This window comes from Bubalus kerabau, chromosome 11 (assembly GCF_029407905.1).
Source record: "Bubalus kerabau isolate K-KA32 ecotype Philippines breed swamp buffalo chromosome 11, PCC_UOA_SB_1v2, whole genome shotgun sequence".
NCBI classification, from domain to species: domain Eukaryota; kingdom Metazoa; phylum Chordata; class Mammalia; order Artiodactyla; family Bovidae; genus Bubalus; species Bubalus kerabau.
In genome coordinates, this window is record NC_073634.1 from 91,249,887 (window position 1) to 91,269,181 (window position 19,295).

A 19,295-nucleotide genomic window follows, 5' to 3' on the forward strand; every position below is an offset into this window, starting at 1 on the left:
TTTAATCCAAGTGACATGATCCCCAATCTCCTGGGGAAACAGTGGGACGCCAGCAGAGGCTAATTGGGGGCTTTTGATATAGTCCTGCTGGGGAGCTTCTGAAGCCTTTAAGCAGATCAGGGGTGATGAAAGTGGCTATCGTCAGGCAGTGGGCTGACTGGGTGACATCAGGGAGGGGCAGAGGAGGGGGTGTGTATCTTCCCAATTCCTGTCGTCCGTGGAGGGAGACAGGAGGCAGGTCCCCTGCCAGCGTCAGTACACCAGGGTCACATCAGGTGTGATCACACCAGAGAATCACAGCAGGTCGGAGGCTGAGGATTCCAGCGCTGAGCTTTAAACCCTGGAAACAATCAACCAATTTGAGGGAGGCGAAATGCGAGAAAAATTAGGAGAATCAGTCACAGAAGCCCAGGGAAGGGAATATTCCAGGAGGCAGTGGTCAAGGAAACTGTGAGTGGAAAAGCTGTCAGTCACGTTTGGCCGCAGGCAGGTCAGAGGTCCCTTATGCGGAGGCCGGGGTGAGGCTGGGCTGCGGTATTGCTGGGGGGGCGGGGGGTGTGGAAATAAGAAAGCGGGCAGGCGGTGGCTCTGGGCGCCAGGATTACAGACCCCGCAGGGGCTCTGGGGTCGGGAGGGATTTCAGCCGGCCTCCACAGGCAATGTGTTTTGAAGTTAAAGACTGCGGTTTATTTCCCTGCATAAGCTTTGGTGATAATGGTGAGCAGGGATAATAAACTCGCCAGAATATGAAGAGTGACAGTGACGATGAGTTATGTACTGTCTGGGGCGCTTGCCAAAATACATCTATTTGGAGGTTGGAGAGAATGTGCAGAGGGAGATTTGCCTCTCCGGCGCCCGCAGCCCCGCCTCCTTCAGGCTCCCGGGTCAGCCGGCAGGGGGCGTGGCCAGCCGTCTCCCCGCCCCGCAGCCTAGCGTCACGTGATCTGTCAGTTCTGGGCGATAGCTTGAAAATGGCCGCCGGGTGTGGTGAGGGGAACGCGTCGAAAGCCGCCGTCACCCCCTTTCTAGTCTTCTGACAGCACCTGCGGCAAAGCGGCTCCTTTCCGCCTCAGCGGTGGGCGCCGTTCTGGGGCCAGGTTGTGAGACGGTCAGTGTGGTGGTCCGCGGGGAGGGGCAGTGTCTGTGTGTCTGTGTGTGTGTGGTGAGGGGGGCGAGGCCGGTAGGAAAGAAGCCCTGGTTTGTAGGGGGAAGTCGCCGAGCGGGGAGAGACGGCGGCGGTCGGGCGGGGAGGGAGCGAAGGCCAGCTGAGGAAGGGTGAGGCTGCGTGTGGGGAAGGGAGCGTGGGCGGGTGAGGAGGAGGGGACGCAGAGCGCGAGGCTGGGTTGGGGAAGGTAGGGGGCGGGCGGGGGCTCGGGGCCTGGTTCTTGGGGCGGATCCGCGCCTGCCGGGGGCTCTGGGACGGCCTCGGACTTGCTGTCCCAGGTGGTCAGCCTCTCCTGGGGCTGCGATGGAGGATGTGTGTGAGGTTGTTTTTTTTTTTTTGGTTCGTTTGTTTTTCACGGGGCAGCCGGAGGCACACCCACCACCACCTTGAGAACCAGCCACCTTGGGCGGTCGCGCGAAGGCAGGCGTCCCAGGTTCCTTTCCCTGGGCTTTCCAAGGGCGTGGTGGTTGGGTTTTCTCGTTTTTTGTTTTCTCACCGGGCTCCATTGTCCACTGCAGGCCGTTATTTCAGCTAAGTATCAGTGAGCCATTGATTACGATGCTTCCATGATTTCTTTATAACGAAGCGACTTCTTTGTCAGCCATTGACGTTCGGTTAGTTTTCTTTCAGATTGCTTTGACATATAGAAAGGTTTAAACCTATTATTATTTAAACCTCTTTTATTAATAACTATGGAGCCGTCTTTGGTAGCCGTTAGGGACACCGGTTAAAAATGTGGCTTTCTTAGCCTTACCCTCGGAATTCCCATTCAGCAGACCTGGGGTGTGGCTCAGGATTCCTACCCCCCATCTCCACCTTCCGACGGGTAATGTTAATGCGTTTTGACAGTGCCTCAACTTGGAAGACACTGAGGGTGAGACGTCTAAATTTTTTTTTAAGCGCCTGAGGAGATCTGATGCAGAGCCAAGGTTGAGAAATGCGGCGGCAAGGTTGTGTTCTTTGTTCTCTAGCTTTACCAGCATGGAAACCTTCATCAGAATCATTTTGCGGTGCTTGTTAAAATGTCAGTTCTGGGCCCCAGATCTACTGATCTACTGGGGGAAAAGCCCAAGGAATCTGTATATTGGCAAGCTTCCCCAGCAACTTTGCATACAAGTTTGAGAACCTTTGTTTTACACTCTGAGTGATTTCCAGATTTGTTTTTCCTAATCCGACTGCAAGGGGATCCAACCAGTCCATTCTAAAGGAGATCAGTCCTGGGTGTTCTTTGGAAGGACTGATGCTAAAGCTGAAACTCCAGTACTTTGGTCATCTCATGCGAAGAGTTGACTTATTGGAAAAGACTCTGATGCTGGGAGGGATTGGGGGCAGGAGGAGAAGGGGACGACAGAGGATGAGATGCTGGATGACATCACCGACTCGATAGACTTGAGTTTGAGTGAACTCCGGGAGTTGGTGATGGACAGGGAGGCCTGGCGTGCTGCCATTCATGGGGTCGCAAAGAGTCGGACAGGACTGAGCGACTGAACTGAACTGAATCCTAGGTGGATTCTCCAATTGAGGTTTTTTTGGAGCACCTCACATTCAGCCTGGTCTTGTTCACCTAGCAAAGGTGGTGAGGAAGGAGGGGGCAGTAACCAAGCAGAGGAAAGTCCTGAAGCTTTCTCCTGACTTTGCTTTTTGTTAATGGGACCACCATCTTCCCATCACCAGTGTTTGGTATCTAGTCATCTTTGACCTGGTCTTTCATTTCCAATCACATAATGTTTAAAATTTCTACATCCAGAATCTTTGTTCTAGATATGGTCGAAGGGTCCAGTATGGGGGATTTTATCCTGTTCAAGTTCCTGTCTCTCATTTCTTCTCCATCCCTACCGCCTGTCCCCTCTCCCTTAGGCTGTTTTGGTGGTTTCCTGACTGTCTCTAGGGTTCTGATTCCAGGCAGCACACGCTACTGGGGGAAGCTTTACCTGGGATCATATGAGTGTCCATCCCCCTTTTCCCTGCTTTTGCTCAAGTTCTTTGTCAGTTTCTCTGTTACTGTGTTAGTCAGGGCTGTTTAGAAGGCAGGGAACAGAGATTTACTCTTTTACCTCAGGGAAAAGGTAATTTATAGGACTGACTGAGAATCAGCCAGAAATTGGGATCTAAAGCAGCTCCCACCTTCTGTAGCTCTCTCAGCGGCCTCATTTATTTTCTCTGGAGAAGTCATTTTCTTGGTTCATATCTGTTGAGTCCTCTCTCTGCTGCTTGGCTGCCTCAAAACTGTGACATTTTGTTCTTGGCCTGTAATGACTGGGTATCTGGTTTCTAATTTCCAGGTTTAGAGAGAGGAATCTGATTGGCTAAGCTTATCTTTTTGAACAGTCACATGTCCTCATATGCTCATACCTGGATATGGCTGATGGTAGTAGAGAAAGGAGGGAGAGAGCAGGCCCTAAGCTGGTCTGGGAGGAGGGTGGGTGGTCAGGGAAACCTCCCTGGGGGAAGGGACTTTGAAATTGAGACCTCTAGGCTGTCTCTGGGCGGAGGCGGTGGGAGTGGGGGTGGTGGGATGAGTTGGGCAAATGAATTTGTCCAGAGGAGGGGAAGATCCTGGTCTTCTAAAGGTGAAGGGGAGAATGGTTTGAAGCTTACAGGTAATTTCTGAGTGACAAGAGCAGAGGATGCTCTCATATGGAGAATGGGTGTGTCTGTGTGTGTGTGTGTGTGTGTGCGTGCGTGCGCGCGCACTCTCATGTGGAGAATGGGGGTCTGTGTGTCTGTTTTGAGATAGGTGAGAATAGTGTGTATTTGAGATAGGTGAGAATAGAACCTGTTTAAAGGATTCATTTAAGAGGGAAAGCAGAGATGAAAGAAACCTCTGAGGGAGGGATGGGGCCCTTCCAAAAACATCATCTGATTTATGGGCACACGCGATCAAACTCTTGATTTGTTAGAAGTCTGGATGATGGGAGTCATTTATAACTGTCAGCTGTGGCAGATGGTTTTGTCTTGTTCAGTTAATAAAATGTGATGTGACTTGATCAAATTCAGTTCAGACAATATTTATCAGTTCTTTTCATATGCACGTGGCCTTCCCTGGTGGCTCAGACGGTAAAGCATCTGTCTACAATGCGGGAGACCTGGGTTCAATCCCTGGGTTGGGAAGATCCCCTGGAGAAGAAAATGGCAACCCACTCCAGTATTCTTGCCTGGAAAATCTCATGGAAGAGGAGCCTGGTAGGCTACAGTCCATGGGGTCGCAAAGAGTCGGACACGACTGAGCAACTTCACTTTCACTTTCATATGCATAAGAAACTGTTTTAGGTACTTCTGAATTTGTGAAGGTGAGACTTGTGAAGTTGCTCCTATTAAGAAATTTAACAGTAAAGAAGCGACGGGTGGATGAATGCAGAGGTTACCAGATTTCAGGCATGTAATGTTCAACAATCAGTAAGGTCTGCCCTATTATCCGCCCTCCCCCCCAATACACAAAGCAGAGCAGCATCTAATGCAGCGCTCCCCAACCTTTTTGGCACCAGAGACCAGTTTCATGGAAGATAGATTTTCCACGGATCCAGGGGTGGGGGACGGTTTCGGGATGATTCTCATAGGGAGCCCACAACCTAGATCCCTCGTGAGCATGGTTCACAGTAGGGTTCATGCTCCTGTGAGAATCTGATGCCCCTCCTGATCTGATGGAGGTGGAGCTCAAGTGGTAATACCAGTGCTGGGGAGTAGCCTCAAGTACAGATGAAACTTCCTTCGCTCACCTCCTGCTGTGTGGCCTGGTTCCCAACAGGCCCCAGTATGGGGGTGAGGGATCCCTGACCTAATGAACCCGCACGTACCCATCCCCCAAGTCCAGCCAACAGTTATCAATATTTTACCAATTTTATTTTGGCTGTTTGTTCCCCCAGTACCCCTTTTCTCCTCCGGTAATTTAAAGAGCGCCGAGCCTCTGTAGGGCAGGAATAGTGTATTGTTCAACCTACCAGTGATAACCTGAAGCATAGTGCATTGCAGATTATAGCCTTTCAGCAGACCACTGTTAGATCGGACTGTTCTTCAATTACAGCAGTGTAGAATTGCATGCGTTTTCTCAGTTATATAACAAAGATCATCTTTCCTTACTAGATTTGTTTAAAGAGTATCTTTCTGGTAGCTTAAGGCGTGCAGCTTCAATTTCTAAGTTGGTTTTATAAAAAATTTTATTACCATTTTCTGCTTAATCTTAGTCTCAAGGAATCTGTGTCTGAAGTCTTAATCTTAGTCACTATCTATGATTGATGACTGTTAAGTTTTATGTGTTTTAAAATGATATACATACAATCCACATAATGGATTGGGGAGAGAGGTAACAAGATTTGAAAATCTAAGATTTTCAGTTTTTTAACTAATTGGTCAATGTCTGTTACTACTTTTCTTTACTCATTCTAGTCTTGTGGGATTTTGTGTTGAGAAAAATATTTGATCCAAATAAGGACTTTGTCAGACATATGTCAGACAGTGTGTGTGTGTTTACAAAGTAATTGTATAACTTACAGTCAACTTGTAAGAATAGTACAAAGAACTCTCTTCTATGCCTTAACCAGATTCACCAGGTGTAAAATTAAAAGTTAGGGTGCACATGGTCTCTGTAATTATATTCATATTAATTTAATGTGGGAGAGACCTACGTGTACAGGTCTGGTGGAGGAGGAATTTAGACAGAAAAGCTAGCCAGAGGCCTGGACGTGGCACAGTGCTTGGCGTGTTCAAGCAATGACGAGGTGAGGGAGAGGGGTAGGAGATGAGGTCAGCAATGTTAATACCCTGTCACTTACAGTCATCTAGGCCAAGGTCAAACATTCGATTTTTACCTTGAAGGCTCTAGGAAGCCACTGGAGGACTTTGAGCAAGGAAGGATGGAATCTGACTCAGGACTGCTTAAGGTGTGGTTCTTCAGTCAGCAGCCACAGAGGTAGCATCACCTGGGAGCTTGTTAAAGCTGCCGGGGCTACATCTGGACCTACTTGTCAGAATCTCCAAGGGAAGGGCCCAGACATCTGTTTCACCAGCTCTCCAGGTGATTCTGATGAATATGATGATTTAAGAAGCTCTGGCCCAGCCTACATTTTCAAAAGATATCTATGGTTGCCTTGTGGAGGACAGACCATCAGGAAGGCAAAAAGAGAGGTAGGGAGAGCAGTTGGGATCTAGGTGAGAGGTCACAGTGACTGGGCCAGGGTGGTTGTGATGGAGGTGGTGAGTAGGAATCAGATGTGAAATATATTTTATAAGTAGAACCAAGAGGTTTTCTTGTAGATTGAATGTAGAGTGTAAGAGGAGGTGATGAGTCATTCATAATTCCAAGGTTTGGGCCTTAGAAGGATGGAGCTGGAGTGGCTATTTACTGATTGGGATTATATAGCAGGGGGAACAGTGTAGTGCTTTCTCTTGTTTGTGGGTGATGAGGGGTGAGTTTGGGGTTGGATCTGGAGTTTGGGGATATGGATGAGTTAAGGCAGGGAAGCCTGGTGTGCTGCAGTTCATGGGTTTTCAGAGTTGGACACAGCTTAGTGACTGAACAACAATAATGAGTTAAGAGTGAGATGAGTTTGAGTCTTGGGAAGAGGGGGTTGCACATTTTGACAGCTGAGCTTTGGGGCCTTGTTTTCACTCCTGCCAGTGGAGGTGTATTTGTACAAGCCTAAGGTTAGGAAAGATATAGTTAGTAGTATCTTTTTTTCCTCAATCCCAAATTACATGTATTTTGTCTAATCTGCTTTAACAGGTATTGGAATAAAGAAAACTATAGCTTTCTGTGAAAATGTCAGTTCTAATATCACAGAGTGTAATAAATTATGTAGAAGAAGAAAACATTCCTGCTTTGAAAGCTCTTCTTGAAAAATGCAAAGATGTTGATGAGAGAAATGAGGTAAGACCAAGATTCTGAAGTTTAGTTCTTCTTACAGATGTTTGTGGACTACCTACTAAGTAAGTGCAAGGCACTGTGCTAAAAGGGTAAAGGTAAGTAAGAAATACATAGTTCTCACCCTCAGTAACATTGACATAACTTCTCACAGTTAAAAGTACTTTGAATTCTGTACCTTTGAAATACACCTGAATTTCTATAAATGACTGAACATTGAATTAATGATTTAGATTTTTGATTGAAAATTGTGGTTGACTTTTTTTCCAGATAGAATAATCACTATTCAGAAATGATTCAAGAATTATTACCGAAATCAAAAGTATTTCTAGAAAACTTTAGAAGGGCTTCTAATCGCAATCTTTTTATGAAAGATGAACCAGAAAAAATAGATTAACCAGACACTATTAGGGCTTTTTGAAATATTTTCTTTATTGGAGTCTCAGCTGTCTTCCTTAATTGTTTATTATACACACCTTGAGGTTTTAAAGACCTGCATCTTTAAGAGATGGCTAAATAGGTTGTGTGTTCTGTTTACTAAGATTGGGGAGTAAATATTTATTGTTTTCATTAACTTGTATTAGATATTTCTGTTCAACAATCCTAGCAGATAAAATGGTAATTTTATCATGAACAGCTGAGCTGCAACATTTTAGGGACTAATAAACTTTTTGTATGAATTTTTTAAGTGGCAAAGTATATACATTTTATAAAACTTAAGAAAAATAATTCTTTTTATTAGAACTATAGTTTCAATACAGTGTAATTTTTTTTGCCTGTGAATAAGATGAATAAGGACTGATTTTATTTTTATAAAAATGTATATGTATGTATATATGTGCACTTATGTGTGTGTAGACCTGCAGGATTTTCTTTATGATTTTTTTTTACAGTGGGGAAAAAGTAAAATTTACTGTCTTAACCTAGTGTACTGTTGAGTAGTGTTCAGTAGTATTAAGTAATTCACATTGTTGTGAAATATCTCCAGAATTTTTTCAAATCTGAAACTCTATAACCATTATACAATTGCCTGTTCCCCCCACCCCAGCCCTGGTAACTACTGTTACACTTTCTATCTTTGTGAATTTGACTACTCTAGGCACTGCATATAAGTGGAACTGTGCAGTGTTTGTCTTTTTGTGATTGAGCTTCCCTCATAGCTCAGTTGGTAAAGAATCTGCTTGCAGTGCAGGAGACCCTGGTTCAATTCCTGGGTTGGGAAGATCCGCTGGAGAAGAGATAGGCTACACACTTCAGTATTCTTGGGCTTCCCTTGTGGCTCAGCTGGTAAAGAATCCGTCTGCAAAGTGGGAGACCTAGGTTCGATCCCTGGGATGGTAAGATCCCCTGGAGAAGGGAAAGGCTATCCACTCCAGTATTCTGGCCTGAGAAGTCCATGGACTGTATGGTCCAGGGGTCACAAAGAGTTGGACATGACTGAGTGACTTTCACTTATTTCATTTAGTATAACATCCTAAATGACATGTTGGTTCATCCATGTTGGAGTGTGTGACATGATTTCCTTCCATATTAAAGCTGAATACCATTCCATTATATGTAGAAGGGCTTCCCTGATAGCTCAGTTTGTAAAGAATCTGCTTGCAATGAGGAAGACCTGGGTTTAATCCCTGGGTTGGGAATATCCTCTGGAGAAGGGAAGGGCTACCCACTCCTATAGTCTGGTCTAGAGAAATCCATGAACTGTTTAGGCTATGGGGTTGCAAAGAGCTGGACACGACTGAGCGACTTTCACTTTCATATGCAGATACCATGTTGTGTTTATACATGTATCCACTGATAGACATTCAGGTTGTTTCCTTTTCTTGGCTGTTGTGGATAGTGCTGCATGAACATGGGTATGCAAATATTATAAATGTTTTCAAAGCTACTGAATCAACAGTTATTACATTGTTATTATTATTGACAGAGTACCTGATTTTATTAAATACTAGCTGTCATTGAAAAATCATGGTATAAAAATTTTATTAGAGTAATACAATTATGATAACTCATGTTTTATTCAGTATTTATGTAAATATGGTAATGGTTCTGTATACTTAGCTCATTTAATTTGCATAGCAGTTCTGTAAAGAATTATACTTATTTATCTCAACTTACAAATAAATAACTTAATCTCTCAGATTCCGCCTGAAGATACTTCCTGGTGAAATCCACATTAAACGCTGTTCTGTCTAACATCAAACAGGCTATGATTTGTTTATGCCCTTTTGTCTTCCTTTGAGTCTTAAGAATAAGTTCATTTAATGATGATGCCTATATTTTCAGTGTTTATATATTGCACAAACTGTATTTTGGTTAGTTTACATCATTATTCCCTTCTATGATTATGAATAGTTAACAGTTGTTATGCATAAATAAGATTAAAATTTATAATTGGAGATTGTTCATTGTTTTAAAAGAGCTGCTTATGGAAATAGTCATTCTATTGGCATTAATTAATATATTTGGAATAATGATAGTTAAAAAAATTAAGCTTTACTTCATAGATACTTTCTTTGGGAATATTGAGAAATAGCTTCACTTGGAAGGAGAAAAATAATACACAATAAGCACAAAGTTGTATTGATCTTATTCACACAAAGAATGAAGTATATTTGGTAAAAAACTTAACATGTTATCAGGCATGTAGTACATTTAAGGAGTTTTAATGATATTTACCTCTAGTTTAGTATTATATCAGTTAAAATTGGAGTTTTAAAATAATACTTTGAAGCAACCTGGCATTGTTAAATTATGGCTCAATGTGAAGGTTATAGAGAAAGTAACTTTTTCAAGGCCTTTTTTTTTTTGTTTTTTTAGCATTTTGCTTCTACAACTTCTGATAAAATTTAATTTTTATAGAATTCTGAAGAGTTGCTTAGACTTTCTTTCCTTCTTTCTCATCTTTAAAAAGTAAAGTACTTAATTACCTCATTTAATGTGTTTGGTTATCAGTTTTCTAAAGGTTTCTTAAATGTTATCAATAAAAGAAAATAATGTGGGGGAAATTGCCTGTTGTCATCCTTAGCATATAATCGGTTGCAATTAGTAAATACCAGTTTTCTCCCTTCTTTCCTTTCTACTTTATTTGTAAACTAGATAAAATTCTTGGCCTCTGAATATTGTCAATGATGGCAAGTCTTTGCCCTTTCTATGAATATTCTCTATGATGGCAGGTCTTTGCCTTTTGTAGAGTAGTAAAGGGCTTTAATTTAACTTTATTTTTGAAAAGAGCAAAAAGTCACTCTCAGCTCTTCTTGATAGGGTATAGTGTTGAGGTTGAACATTATTCTCTTGTTAAAGAAAGTGAAATGGGACTCTTAAGTTCAAGAGATGAATTTTGTCACGTGCTTACAAATAGAGACCCTGAAGGAAAGTTCAAAGGAGAATTTAAAAATGTTTTACTTTCACTATAATTATTGGAAGATGTAGCTATCCTCACAGAGAGTCAGACATGACTGAGCGAATGAGCACAACACAGCACAGCCCTACACAGGTGGGGCTACCTAGGAACTGGGAAGGCCAAAAAGATGATGAATAGGAAATGTTTTTGCATTGTAGCTTCTGGGAAGCATGGTACGTGCTGTGGGGAACTTCAGTTGGCATGGCAGTGTTCTGTTTTGGTGTGTTTTGGTTTGAGTTCTTACCAGTAGGGTAGGGGTTCTATGAGTTATGTGATCCTACATTTTTTGGGAAAGAAATGGACTTGAGATTTGCTGAGATGTGTGTGGCAGGTTAGGTAGGGAAGGGGCCTTTAGTGATTCACATTGAAGTAAAAGAATCAAGTTGTCATGACTGTTTCTAAGTCACTATCTCTACAACTGTAGTTACTAGATGGATTAAGCCAGAACTAATAGAAATAAATATGTTTTGTGATAAGGCACAACTTACAAGGTAAATATCATTCTGTCTTTTCGGATTAATTTATGGCAGCCTTTGCTGAGAATCACTTATTTATTTGGATAATGAAGCTACAAAAGGTTAAAGATTGCTTTTGAGTGCATATAACAGCTCCCCAAATAGTGGCTTAATCAAATTAAGGTCTTACTTTTCTCATGTAATGACAAGCTGGAGGAGCCATTCTGAGGTCTCAGGGTATCTTCCCAGGCTCCTTCTGCCCTTCTGGTCACTCCATTGCATGTCAGTTATTCCCATCAGCTGTTTTGATACAACTGCAGCATTGTGTCCACATAGCAGGCAAGAAGGAAAAGTGCACAGGCCAGCTGAGTTGGTCTAATTACCAAGCTTTCCCGGGAGATCTCACTAGAGTGGTAGCATGGATGGTTTCCAACTGCAAGTAAGGCTGAACAATGTAGGTTTTTTTCGATGAGCAAACTGCCACCCCCAACAAAATCCTGTCGCTCTAGATACCGGGTAGACAAATGGTAGTTTCTGCAAGAGAAATTTATGACTATTCATGTCTCATTTAGCTTGTTTCTAGTTAATCACGTTTATACCAACTTTCTTTTTGTATTATGGTTTTTTAATACACATCTAATTTATTTTTTCCCTCATACTCTAAAAGCACCTGTCTTTGCGAACTATCGGAAATGTGCCTGTGACCACAGAAGGTGAACAGAAAGTGTTCAAGTCTTTGGAATTGCAGTTTTGAAAACTGATGTGCAAGTCCTATATCCTTCAGTTCAGTTCTGTTGCTCAGTTGTGTCCAACTCTTTGTGACCCCATGAACTGCAGCACACCGGGCCTCCCTATCACCAACTCCTGGAGTTTACCTAAACTCATGTCCAAGGAGTTGGTGATGCCATCCAACCATCATCCTCTGTTGTCCCCTTCTCCTCCTGCCCTCAGTCTTTCCCAGCATCAGGGTCTTTTCAAAAGAGTCAGCTTTTCGCATCAGGTGGCCAAAGTATTGGAGTTTCAGCTTCAACATCAGTCCTTCCAGTGAACACCCAGGATTGATCTCCTTTAGGATGGCCTGGTTGGATCTCCTTGCAGTCCAAGAGACTCTCAAGAGTCTTCTCCAACACCACAATTCAAAAGCATCAATTCTTTGGTGCTCAGCTTTCTTCACAGTCCAACTCTCACATCCATACATGACCACTGGAAAAACCATAGCCTTGACTAGACGGACCTTTGTTGGCAAAGTAATGTCTCTGCTTTTGAATATGCTATCTAGGTTGGTCATAACTTTCCTTCCAAGGAGTAAGCATCTTTTAATTTCATGGCTACAATCACCATCTGCAGTGATTTTGGAGCCCCCCCAAAATAAAGTCTGACACTGTTTCCACTGTTTCCCCATCTATTTCCCATGAAGTGATGGGACCAGATGCCATGAGCTTCGTTTTCTGAATGTTGAGCTTTAAGCCAACTTCTTCACTCTCCACTTTCACTTTCATCAAGAGGCTTTTGAGTTCCTCTTCTCTTTCTGCCATAAGGGTGGTGTCATCTGGATATCTGAGGTTATTGATATTTCTCCCGGCAATCTTGATTCCAGCTTGTGCTTCTTCCAGCCCAGCATTTCTCATGATGGCCGCCTCAGACAGCCATTTTGCCTTTTTGCATTTTTTTTTCTTCGGGATGGTCTTGATCCCTGTCTCCTGTAGAATGTCATGAACCTCCATCTGTAGTTCTCAGGTACTCTATCATCAGATCTAGTCCCTTAAATCTATTTCTCACTACTACTGCATAATCATAAGGGATTTGATTTAGGTCATACCTGAATGGTCTAGTGGTTTTCCCTACTGTCTTCAATTTAAGTCTGAATTTGGCAATAAGGAGTTCATGATCTGAGCCACAGTCAGCTCCAGGTCTTGTTTTTGCTGACTGTGTAGAGCTTCTCCATCTTTGGCTGCAAAGAATATAATCAATCTGATTTTGGTGTTGACCATCTGGTGTCCATGTGTAGAGGGTATTTGCTATGACCAGTGCATTCTCTTGGCAAAACTCTACTAGCCTTTCCGCTGCTTCATTCTGTACTCCAAGGCCAAATTTGCCTGTTACTCCAGGTGTTTCTTGACTTTCTACTTTTACGTTCCAGTCCCCTCTAATGAAAAGGATATCTTTTTTGGCTCTTAGTTCTAAAAGGTCTTGTGGGTCTTCATAGAACTGTTCAACTTTAGCTCCTTCAGTGTTACGGGTCGGGGCATAGACTTGATTTACCATGATATTGAATGGTTTGCTTTGGAAACGAGCAGAGATCATTCTATATCCTTAGGGCCATGGATTCACCTAGTTGGCTTTAATTTATATATTATACCAATGGATTTTTTTATCCCAGTTAATTAGAAGGCAGAAACATGCTGTAGAAAGGAAGTCAGAGACATTAGCACTGACAGAGGCAAGGCTGGTATAATGATTGATGTCTGTAGTTATGACTCAGAATCATAAACATAATGTTTAAGTTAATCTGTTTAATAAGTAGCAATGTGCATGTTACTTAAAAAAAAACGGTTATCATAAAGTTATAATAAAATATAAATTTAAAGGATAAACTTTTCACCTGGAAAATCTACTTATGCATAATATCTCATTCTGTAGTGACTCTGGTTGAATGACATGTGACTACCACGTGTAATTTAGCATCCATCATTATATGAGTGTCTGTATGTAACTTGATTTACTTGTGTACCTTAATTCAGTCTTTGTGTTTGTCTATACTTGTATTCTTACAGTAGCATGTGTTGTTACTAGGATTATTTGCTTGTTCATCTGTTGCCATTAGTAGATTTGTAAATTCTTCTGTACTTTGCTCACTCATTTACTCATTTACAAATATGTGAACACCTGTGTGGCAGTCACTGCACCTTACGGGGGAGTTTCAGCATTCAACAAAACAGACATGCTTCCCACCCTTGGGGAGTTTAGGGCCTTTAGAGGAAACACAATAATAGTTGTTCATCATGCAAATAAAAGTGTAAGTACAAACAAGGATTAGCATGGTACACGACATTAGAGTGGGTTAGCAAGGCTCCCCTGCTGGGTTGGTGTTTGACCCAAGAGATGCCAGGTGGGAAATAGTTAATTGGGTGGGGTAGAGGGATCTAGAGGTGCGAAAGAGCTTGCGTACAGTTTGAGGGCAGATGTGAGGAGGAAATGGCCTGGCATAGGTTTCAAGGTAGATTTTCATGGACCGCAGGCCGTGTAAGGACTTCGGTTCTTACCCAGAAGAGCCTAGAAAACCATTAAGGATTTTAAGCAGTGGGATATTGTCAAATTAGCATTTAAAAAAAATTACTGATGTTTTCCTGCACATTGATGTACATTCAGTAAGTAGGTGCTTAATCTATCAAATGGAACTTAGGTTTTGGTGTAATTTTTTTCCTCATACCTTGGTATGTTTTGGCACCTTTAGTACTGTCACTGTTAGCCCAGAGCTCCTGGTCTGTTTGATGTCACGGCATGTACAGAAAATGATCGTGTGCGTCCCGGACTTGGGATAGACGAAGCTGACAGCTGGAGGGAACCTGTCCCAGGATCCAGCTGTCCAGGCCCTGCCCCGCAGTCTAAGGGCTGCGGGAGCCCGTGTCTTAACTGCCGTAACTCATTCTGGGGACAGGCTGGACAGCGCTGCTGTAGCTAGTAGGAACTTTAGTGTAATGAGTTAAGGTTATAAGGGAAGGCTCCAAAAAACTCCATGATATTGCAGCACCTGTATTGTTTTTACTGTTTTACTTTTCTCTCTCTGGTCCTGACAAAAACATCTTATACACACAGCAAAACCACATTGTGTATCATATTCTAGCTGTATTGTTAAAGGATTTGGTTGCCATAGATATTCTGAGATTATTGTGGAGATTGCTTTTCAGTGCCTACTATTATACATGTTGCTTATTTTGAATAAAATTGCAGTGCCCAAAACAGATTACGAATGCTATTGTAAGAAAAAAAAAAGCATTTTCTCTTCGACTTTCATATTATTAGTAAACGGAAAAGTTGAATTCAGAGGTGTTTGTAAATTAAGTGCTGTAAATAGAGCTTAACATCATGGAAATGTATGGGTGGTATATTTAACTGGTGTTTCAATTAACATGCAGCATCCTGAATGATCTCTCTGTCTCTTCTGTCTCTAGTGTGGCCAGACTCCGTTGATGATAGCTGCTGAACAAGGCAATCTGGAAATAGTGAAAGAATTAATTAAGAATGGCGCTAATTGCAATCTGGAAGATTTGGTATATATTGATTTACTCATTTGCCTTTTTCTTTTCTTTAACTTTGTTGCTTGGTTTTACGAAGTGATTCAGAAGTAATAGATTATAGATTGTACTTCTGCTGTGTATCAACATTACTCAGTAATATGCTAACTCGATTTTTTAAAAAGGGTAGTATAGGAGAGAAATTTTTACCTTCATTGAGCAGTCTCAGCTCTTTGTGTATTTTTTTATGTACAGATAGCACTCACTGAATGAGGAGCACATATAGCCACTCCAGTATTCTTGCCTGAAAAATCCCATGGACAGAGGAGCCAGGTGGGCTACAGTCCATAGGGTTGCAAGGAGTCGGACACGACTGAGTGACTAAGCACGCACACATATACACACACTCAAAATTAAATGCCTGCCTAGAAGATATCCATGTAAGAGTCATACTGCTAAGTAACTCCGCATAATGGTATCTGCTTATTATAAACATCATTACCTAGGATAAGCCAGAAAGATGTGGTCCCTTCTGATACCATTTGTGAAGGATAAATCACTATTCGAGAGGCTTACTTCTCTGTTTCTGAGTAATTATTTTTCAGGGTCACATAGCCATATTTGTTTTTCTGTTTGTCTTTATAATTCAAATTGATGATTCTAAACTGACGATTGTAATTCAATGATCATTTGAATTAAATGACAGTACACGTGAATAAAAGGATAGGATAATTGCAGCTTTTAAAAAATAAAGGCTTTATCACATAGTTTCTGAACACATCACATGGGATGGTTTTAGTTTAATAGTTTGTAAATATGCTTCTTTATTTGATTACAGGCTCTTGAATTTCAATTTATAATAGTGGTTGTAGCCACACAGATTAACTTTGAGGTTTTGATACTCATTTTTTCTCCTTTTTAAAAAACACAGTGATTAAAAGTCCAGTGAAAAGACTGTACAAGAGTTGTGAAGCCATTTCTACATCATTATAGTCAATAGGTAGAGACATAAATTCTTTTTTTTTTTTTTTTAGATAAATTCTTAACTGAGCTTATGCTTCAGTGTTATTTTCAGAGTAGCTTAGAATGTGTCAGATGATGTCAATTTGGTATGATCATCTGGTATGTAAATTCAAATTTAACTGACTTGGGAATGTTATTGTTTGTTTTGAAATAATAACATTTGTGTATGTTTAAGGATAACTGGACAGCGCTTATATCAGCCTCAAAAGAAGGGCACCTGCACGTCGTGGATGAGCTGCTCAAGTGCGGGGCCAGCTTGGAGCACCGGGATATGGTACGGATGTGCTTTACAGTTGTCAGTCAGCTGCAGTCTCAGTAACAGTAATAGATATTTGTGAAGTCTTGTATTTTTGTGTGTCAGGTGACGTTGTTTTTAGGGTCGGGCATTGAAATGACCCTCAGTTCAGTTCAGTCGCTCATCGTGTCCCACTCTTTGTGACCCTATGAATCGCAGCACGCCAGGCCTCCCTGTCCATCACCAACTCCTGGAGTTCACTCAGACTCACTTCCATCGAGTCAGTGATGCCATCCAGCCATCTCATCCTCTGTCGTCCCCTTCTCCTCCTGCCCTCAATCTTTCCCAGCATCAGGGTCTTTTCCATTGAGTCAGCTCTTCACATCAGGTGGCCGAAGTATTGGAGTTTCAGCTTCAACATCAGTCCTTCCAGTGAACACCCAGGACTGATCTCCTTTAGGATGGACTGGTTGGATCTCCTTGCAGTCCAAGGGACTCTCAAGAGTCTTCTCCAACACCACAGTTCAAAAACATCAATTCTTTGGCACTCAGCTTTCTTTGTAGTACAACTCTTGCATCCATACATGACCATTGGAAAAACCATAGCCTTGACTAGATGGACCTTTGTTGGCAAAGTAATGTCTCTGCTTTTCAGTATGCTGTCTAGCTTGGTCATAACTTTCCTTCCAAGGAGTGTCTTTTAATTTCATGGCTGCAATCACCATCTGAAGTGATTTTAGAGCCCCCCAAAATAAAGTCTGACACTGTTTCCCCATCTATTTCCCATGAAGTGATGGGACTGGATGCCATGATCTTCGTTTTCTGAATGTTGAGCTTTAAGCCAACTTTTGCACTCTCCTCTTTCACTTTCATCAAGAGGCTTTTTAGTTCCTCTTCATTTTCTGCCATAAGGGTGGTGTCATCTGCATATCTGAGGTTATTGATATTTCTCCCCTCAAGAATGCTTTAAAACCCAAGTGATATAATGTACCTCCTTAGAATACTCTTAATCACATTTTCTGTTTATTTCAGAGTTTAAACTTCTGAAATATTGTTAAGACAACACATTACTCTTTATAATGTATCAATGAAAGAATTGTTTTCTTTAAGGAGAACTTTAAGAGAGACATAGTATAGTTTTGAAAATATTTTCACTGCTTAAAGTTATGGTATTCAGAATAATATAAGTTTATTTTAAAAATGTAGCTGTTCAGATATGCCATCTGTACACATTACAAGTTTCTCAAGATCTGATTCTTAATCATCTTAGTTCTTGTTTGATCTTGGCATGTACCTAAAGCATAGAGGTGAAGAAAAGGATCATGAAGGCTTCTTATTCTACAAAATGTTGAAATTGAACTGCCTTGATAAAACATGTATTACTTTGCTGATGATGCTTTATGAAGTCCAGGTGACCTGAATTTTTAAGAAACTTCATTCCACCACCTTTCATTTAATATTATACTGTACAATATACTTTACACAGTGTTCTTGCTTCTACGGTATTAGACTTATTCTCAAAACTCAGTGAAGGTATTGGTATACTTATTTTTATAGAAAGATACAGAACTATTTGTATCCTTCCTTTTGCTGATAAGAAATGGAAGTACATCGCTATAAAAGTTTAGGGAGAGAAGGTGATGATGTCAGTAACCTAGGCAAAGGATGGATACCTGACAGGCAGGAGGAAAATGTAGTGTTCTTATCTTATTGGCATGTAAAGTAGAAGAGAAATTCATGGAATTACCTAGTTCCCAATATTTTATTAAAAGCACCATACCAGTTTATCAGGTGAATTAATATATTTTTCTATTTTCATAATTCCATTACATTTAGTAATTGAAATTAAAGAAGAGTTCTCTCTGTGTCTCTAAATAAATATCTATATGTAGATATATATTTTAGCATTTCCTTTCCCTGATAGCTCAGTTGGTAAAGAATCCGCCTGCAATACAGGAGACCCCGGTTCGATTCCTGGGTTGGGAAGATCTGCTGGAGAAGGGATAGGTTACCCACTCCAGTATTCTTGGGCTTCCCTTGTGGTGCAGTGATAAAGAATCCGTCTGCAATGTGGGAGACATGGGTTCGATCCCTGGGTTGGGAAGATCCCCTGGAGAAGGGAAAGGCTACTCACTCCGGTATTCTGGCCTGGACAATTCCATGGACCTGTAGTGTCTGTGGTGTCGCAAAGAATCAGACACGACTGAGTGACTTTCACTTTCGCTTTCTTGATTACAAAATGCTTCAGGTTCAGATTCATCATATATTTTCCCTGCTTTATTTCCGTGATTCTTCCTCCTGGAATCAATCAGTTTCCCAAGGGGCCCTATTTCTTGATATTCAAAAGTGATATTTAGAAACCAATAATCTAGTTGTCAGGTATACTTATTGCTACTGGGATGTCTCTGCTTCTTGTCCTCCTCAGTGGATAGATGTAGAAAATACATAACTCTTACATACACGTCACATACGTCTATTCTGTATATCTGTGTGTGTGTGTATATATTAATAAAGAGACTCAGTTGATGTGTGTGGGTGTATGTTTTTTTAATAAAAAGACTTAGTTGATAGCTGTGAACCCAGTCTACAGTAAGCCTTCCCCATTTTCTTAATTTGTAACACTCTTCTGACTGTGAGAAATCTGGCTTTCACTATCTACACAGAATATTTATTTATTTGTTCAACTCTAGTAAACAAATAGTTTCAGAATTTCTAACCCATACCCTGAGAGAAACAGATTTGCTACTAAATACAGTGTTTGTATAGGAGAAGGCAATGGCAACCCACTCCAGTACTCTTGCCTGGAAATCCCATGGGTGCAGCAGCCTGGTAGGCTGCAGTCCATGGGATCGGGAAGAGTCAGACACGACTGAGCAACTTCACTTTCACTTTTCACTTTCATGCACTGGAGAAGGAAATGGC

General features: G+C 41.5%; 1 protein-coding gene across 17 annotated transcripts in view; it reads left to right on the plus strand.

The window, feature by feature from the left end:
• The first annotated feature begins 928 nt into the window (after window positions 1-928).
• The window catches only part of KIDINS220 (kinase D interacting substrate 220), a 96,360-nt gene continuing 77,993 nt past the window's right edge, over window positions 929-19,295 (plus strand). For 5 of the 17 annotated variants that reach the window (XM_055540994.1, XM_055540998.1, XM_055540999.1 and 2 more), the window contains exons 1-4: window positions 929-1,108; window positions 6,885-7,028; window positions 15,053-15,151; window positions 16,314-16,412. In XM_055540994.1, coding sequence (XP_055396969.1) covers window positions 6,921-7,028; window positions 15,053-15,151; window positions 16,314-16,412 — 306 coding nt within the window. In that variant the 5' untranslated portion in view covers window positions 929-1,108; window positions 6,885-6,920. Of the gene's footprint in view, window positions 1,109-5,977; window positions 6,287-6,884; window positions 7,029-15,052; window positions 15,152-16,313; window positions 16,413-19,295 lie in introns of all 17 variants that reach the window. The other 12 variants (XM_055541003.1, XM_055541004.1, XM_055541006.1 and 9 more) reach the window with 7 other exon arrangements.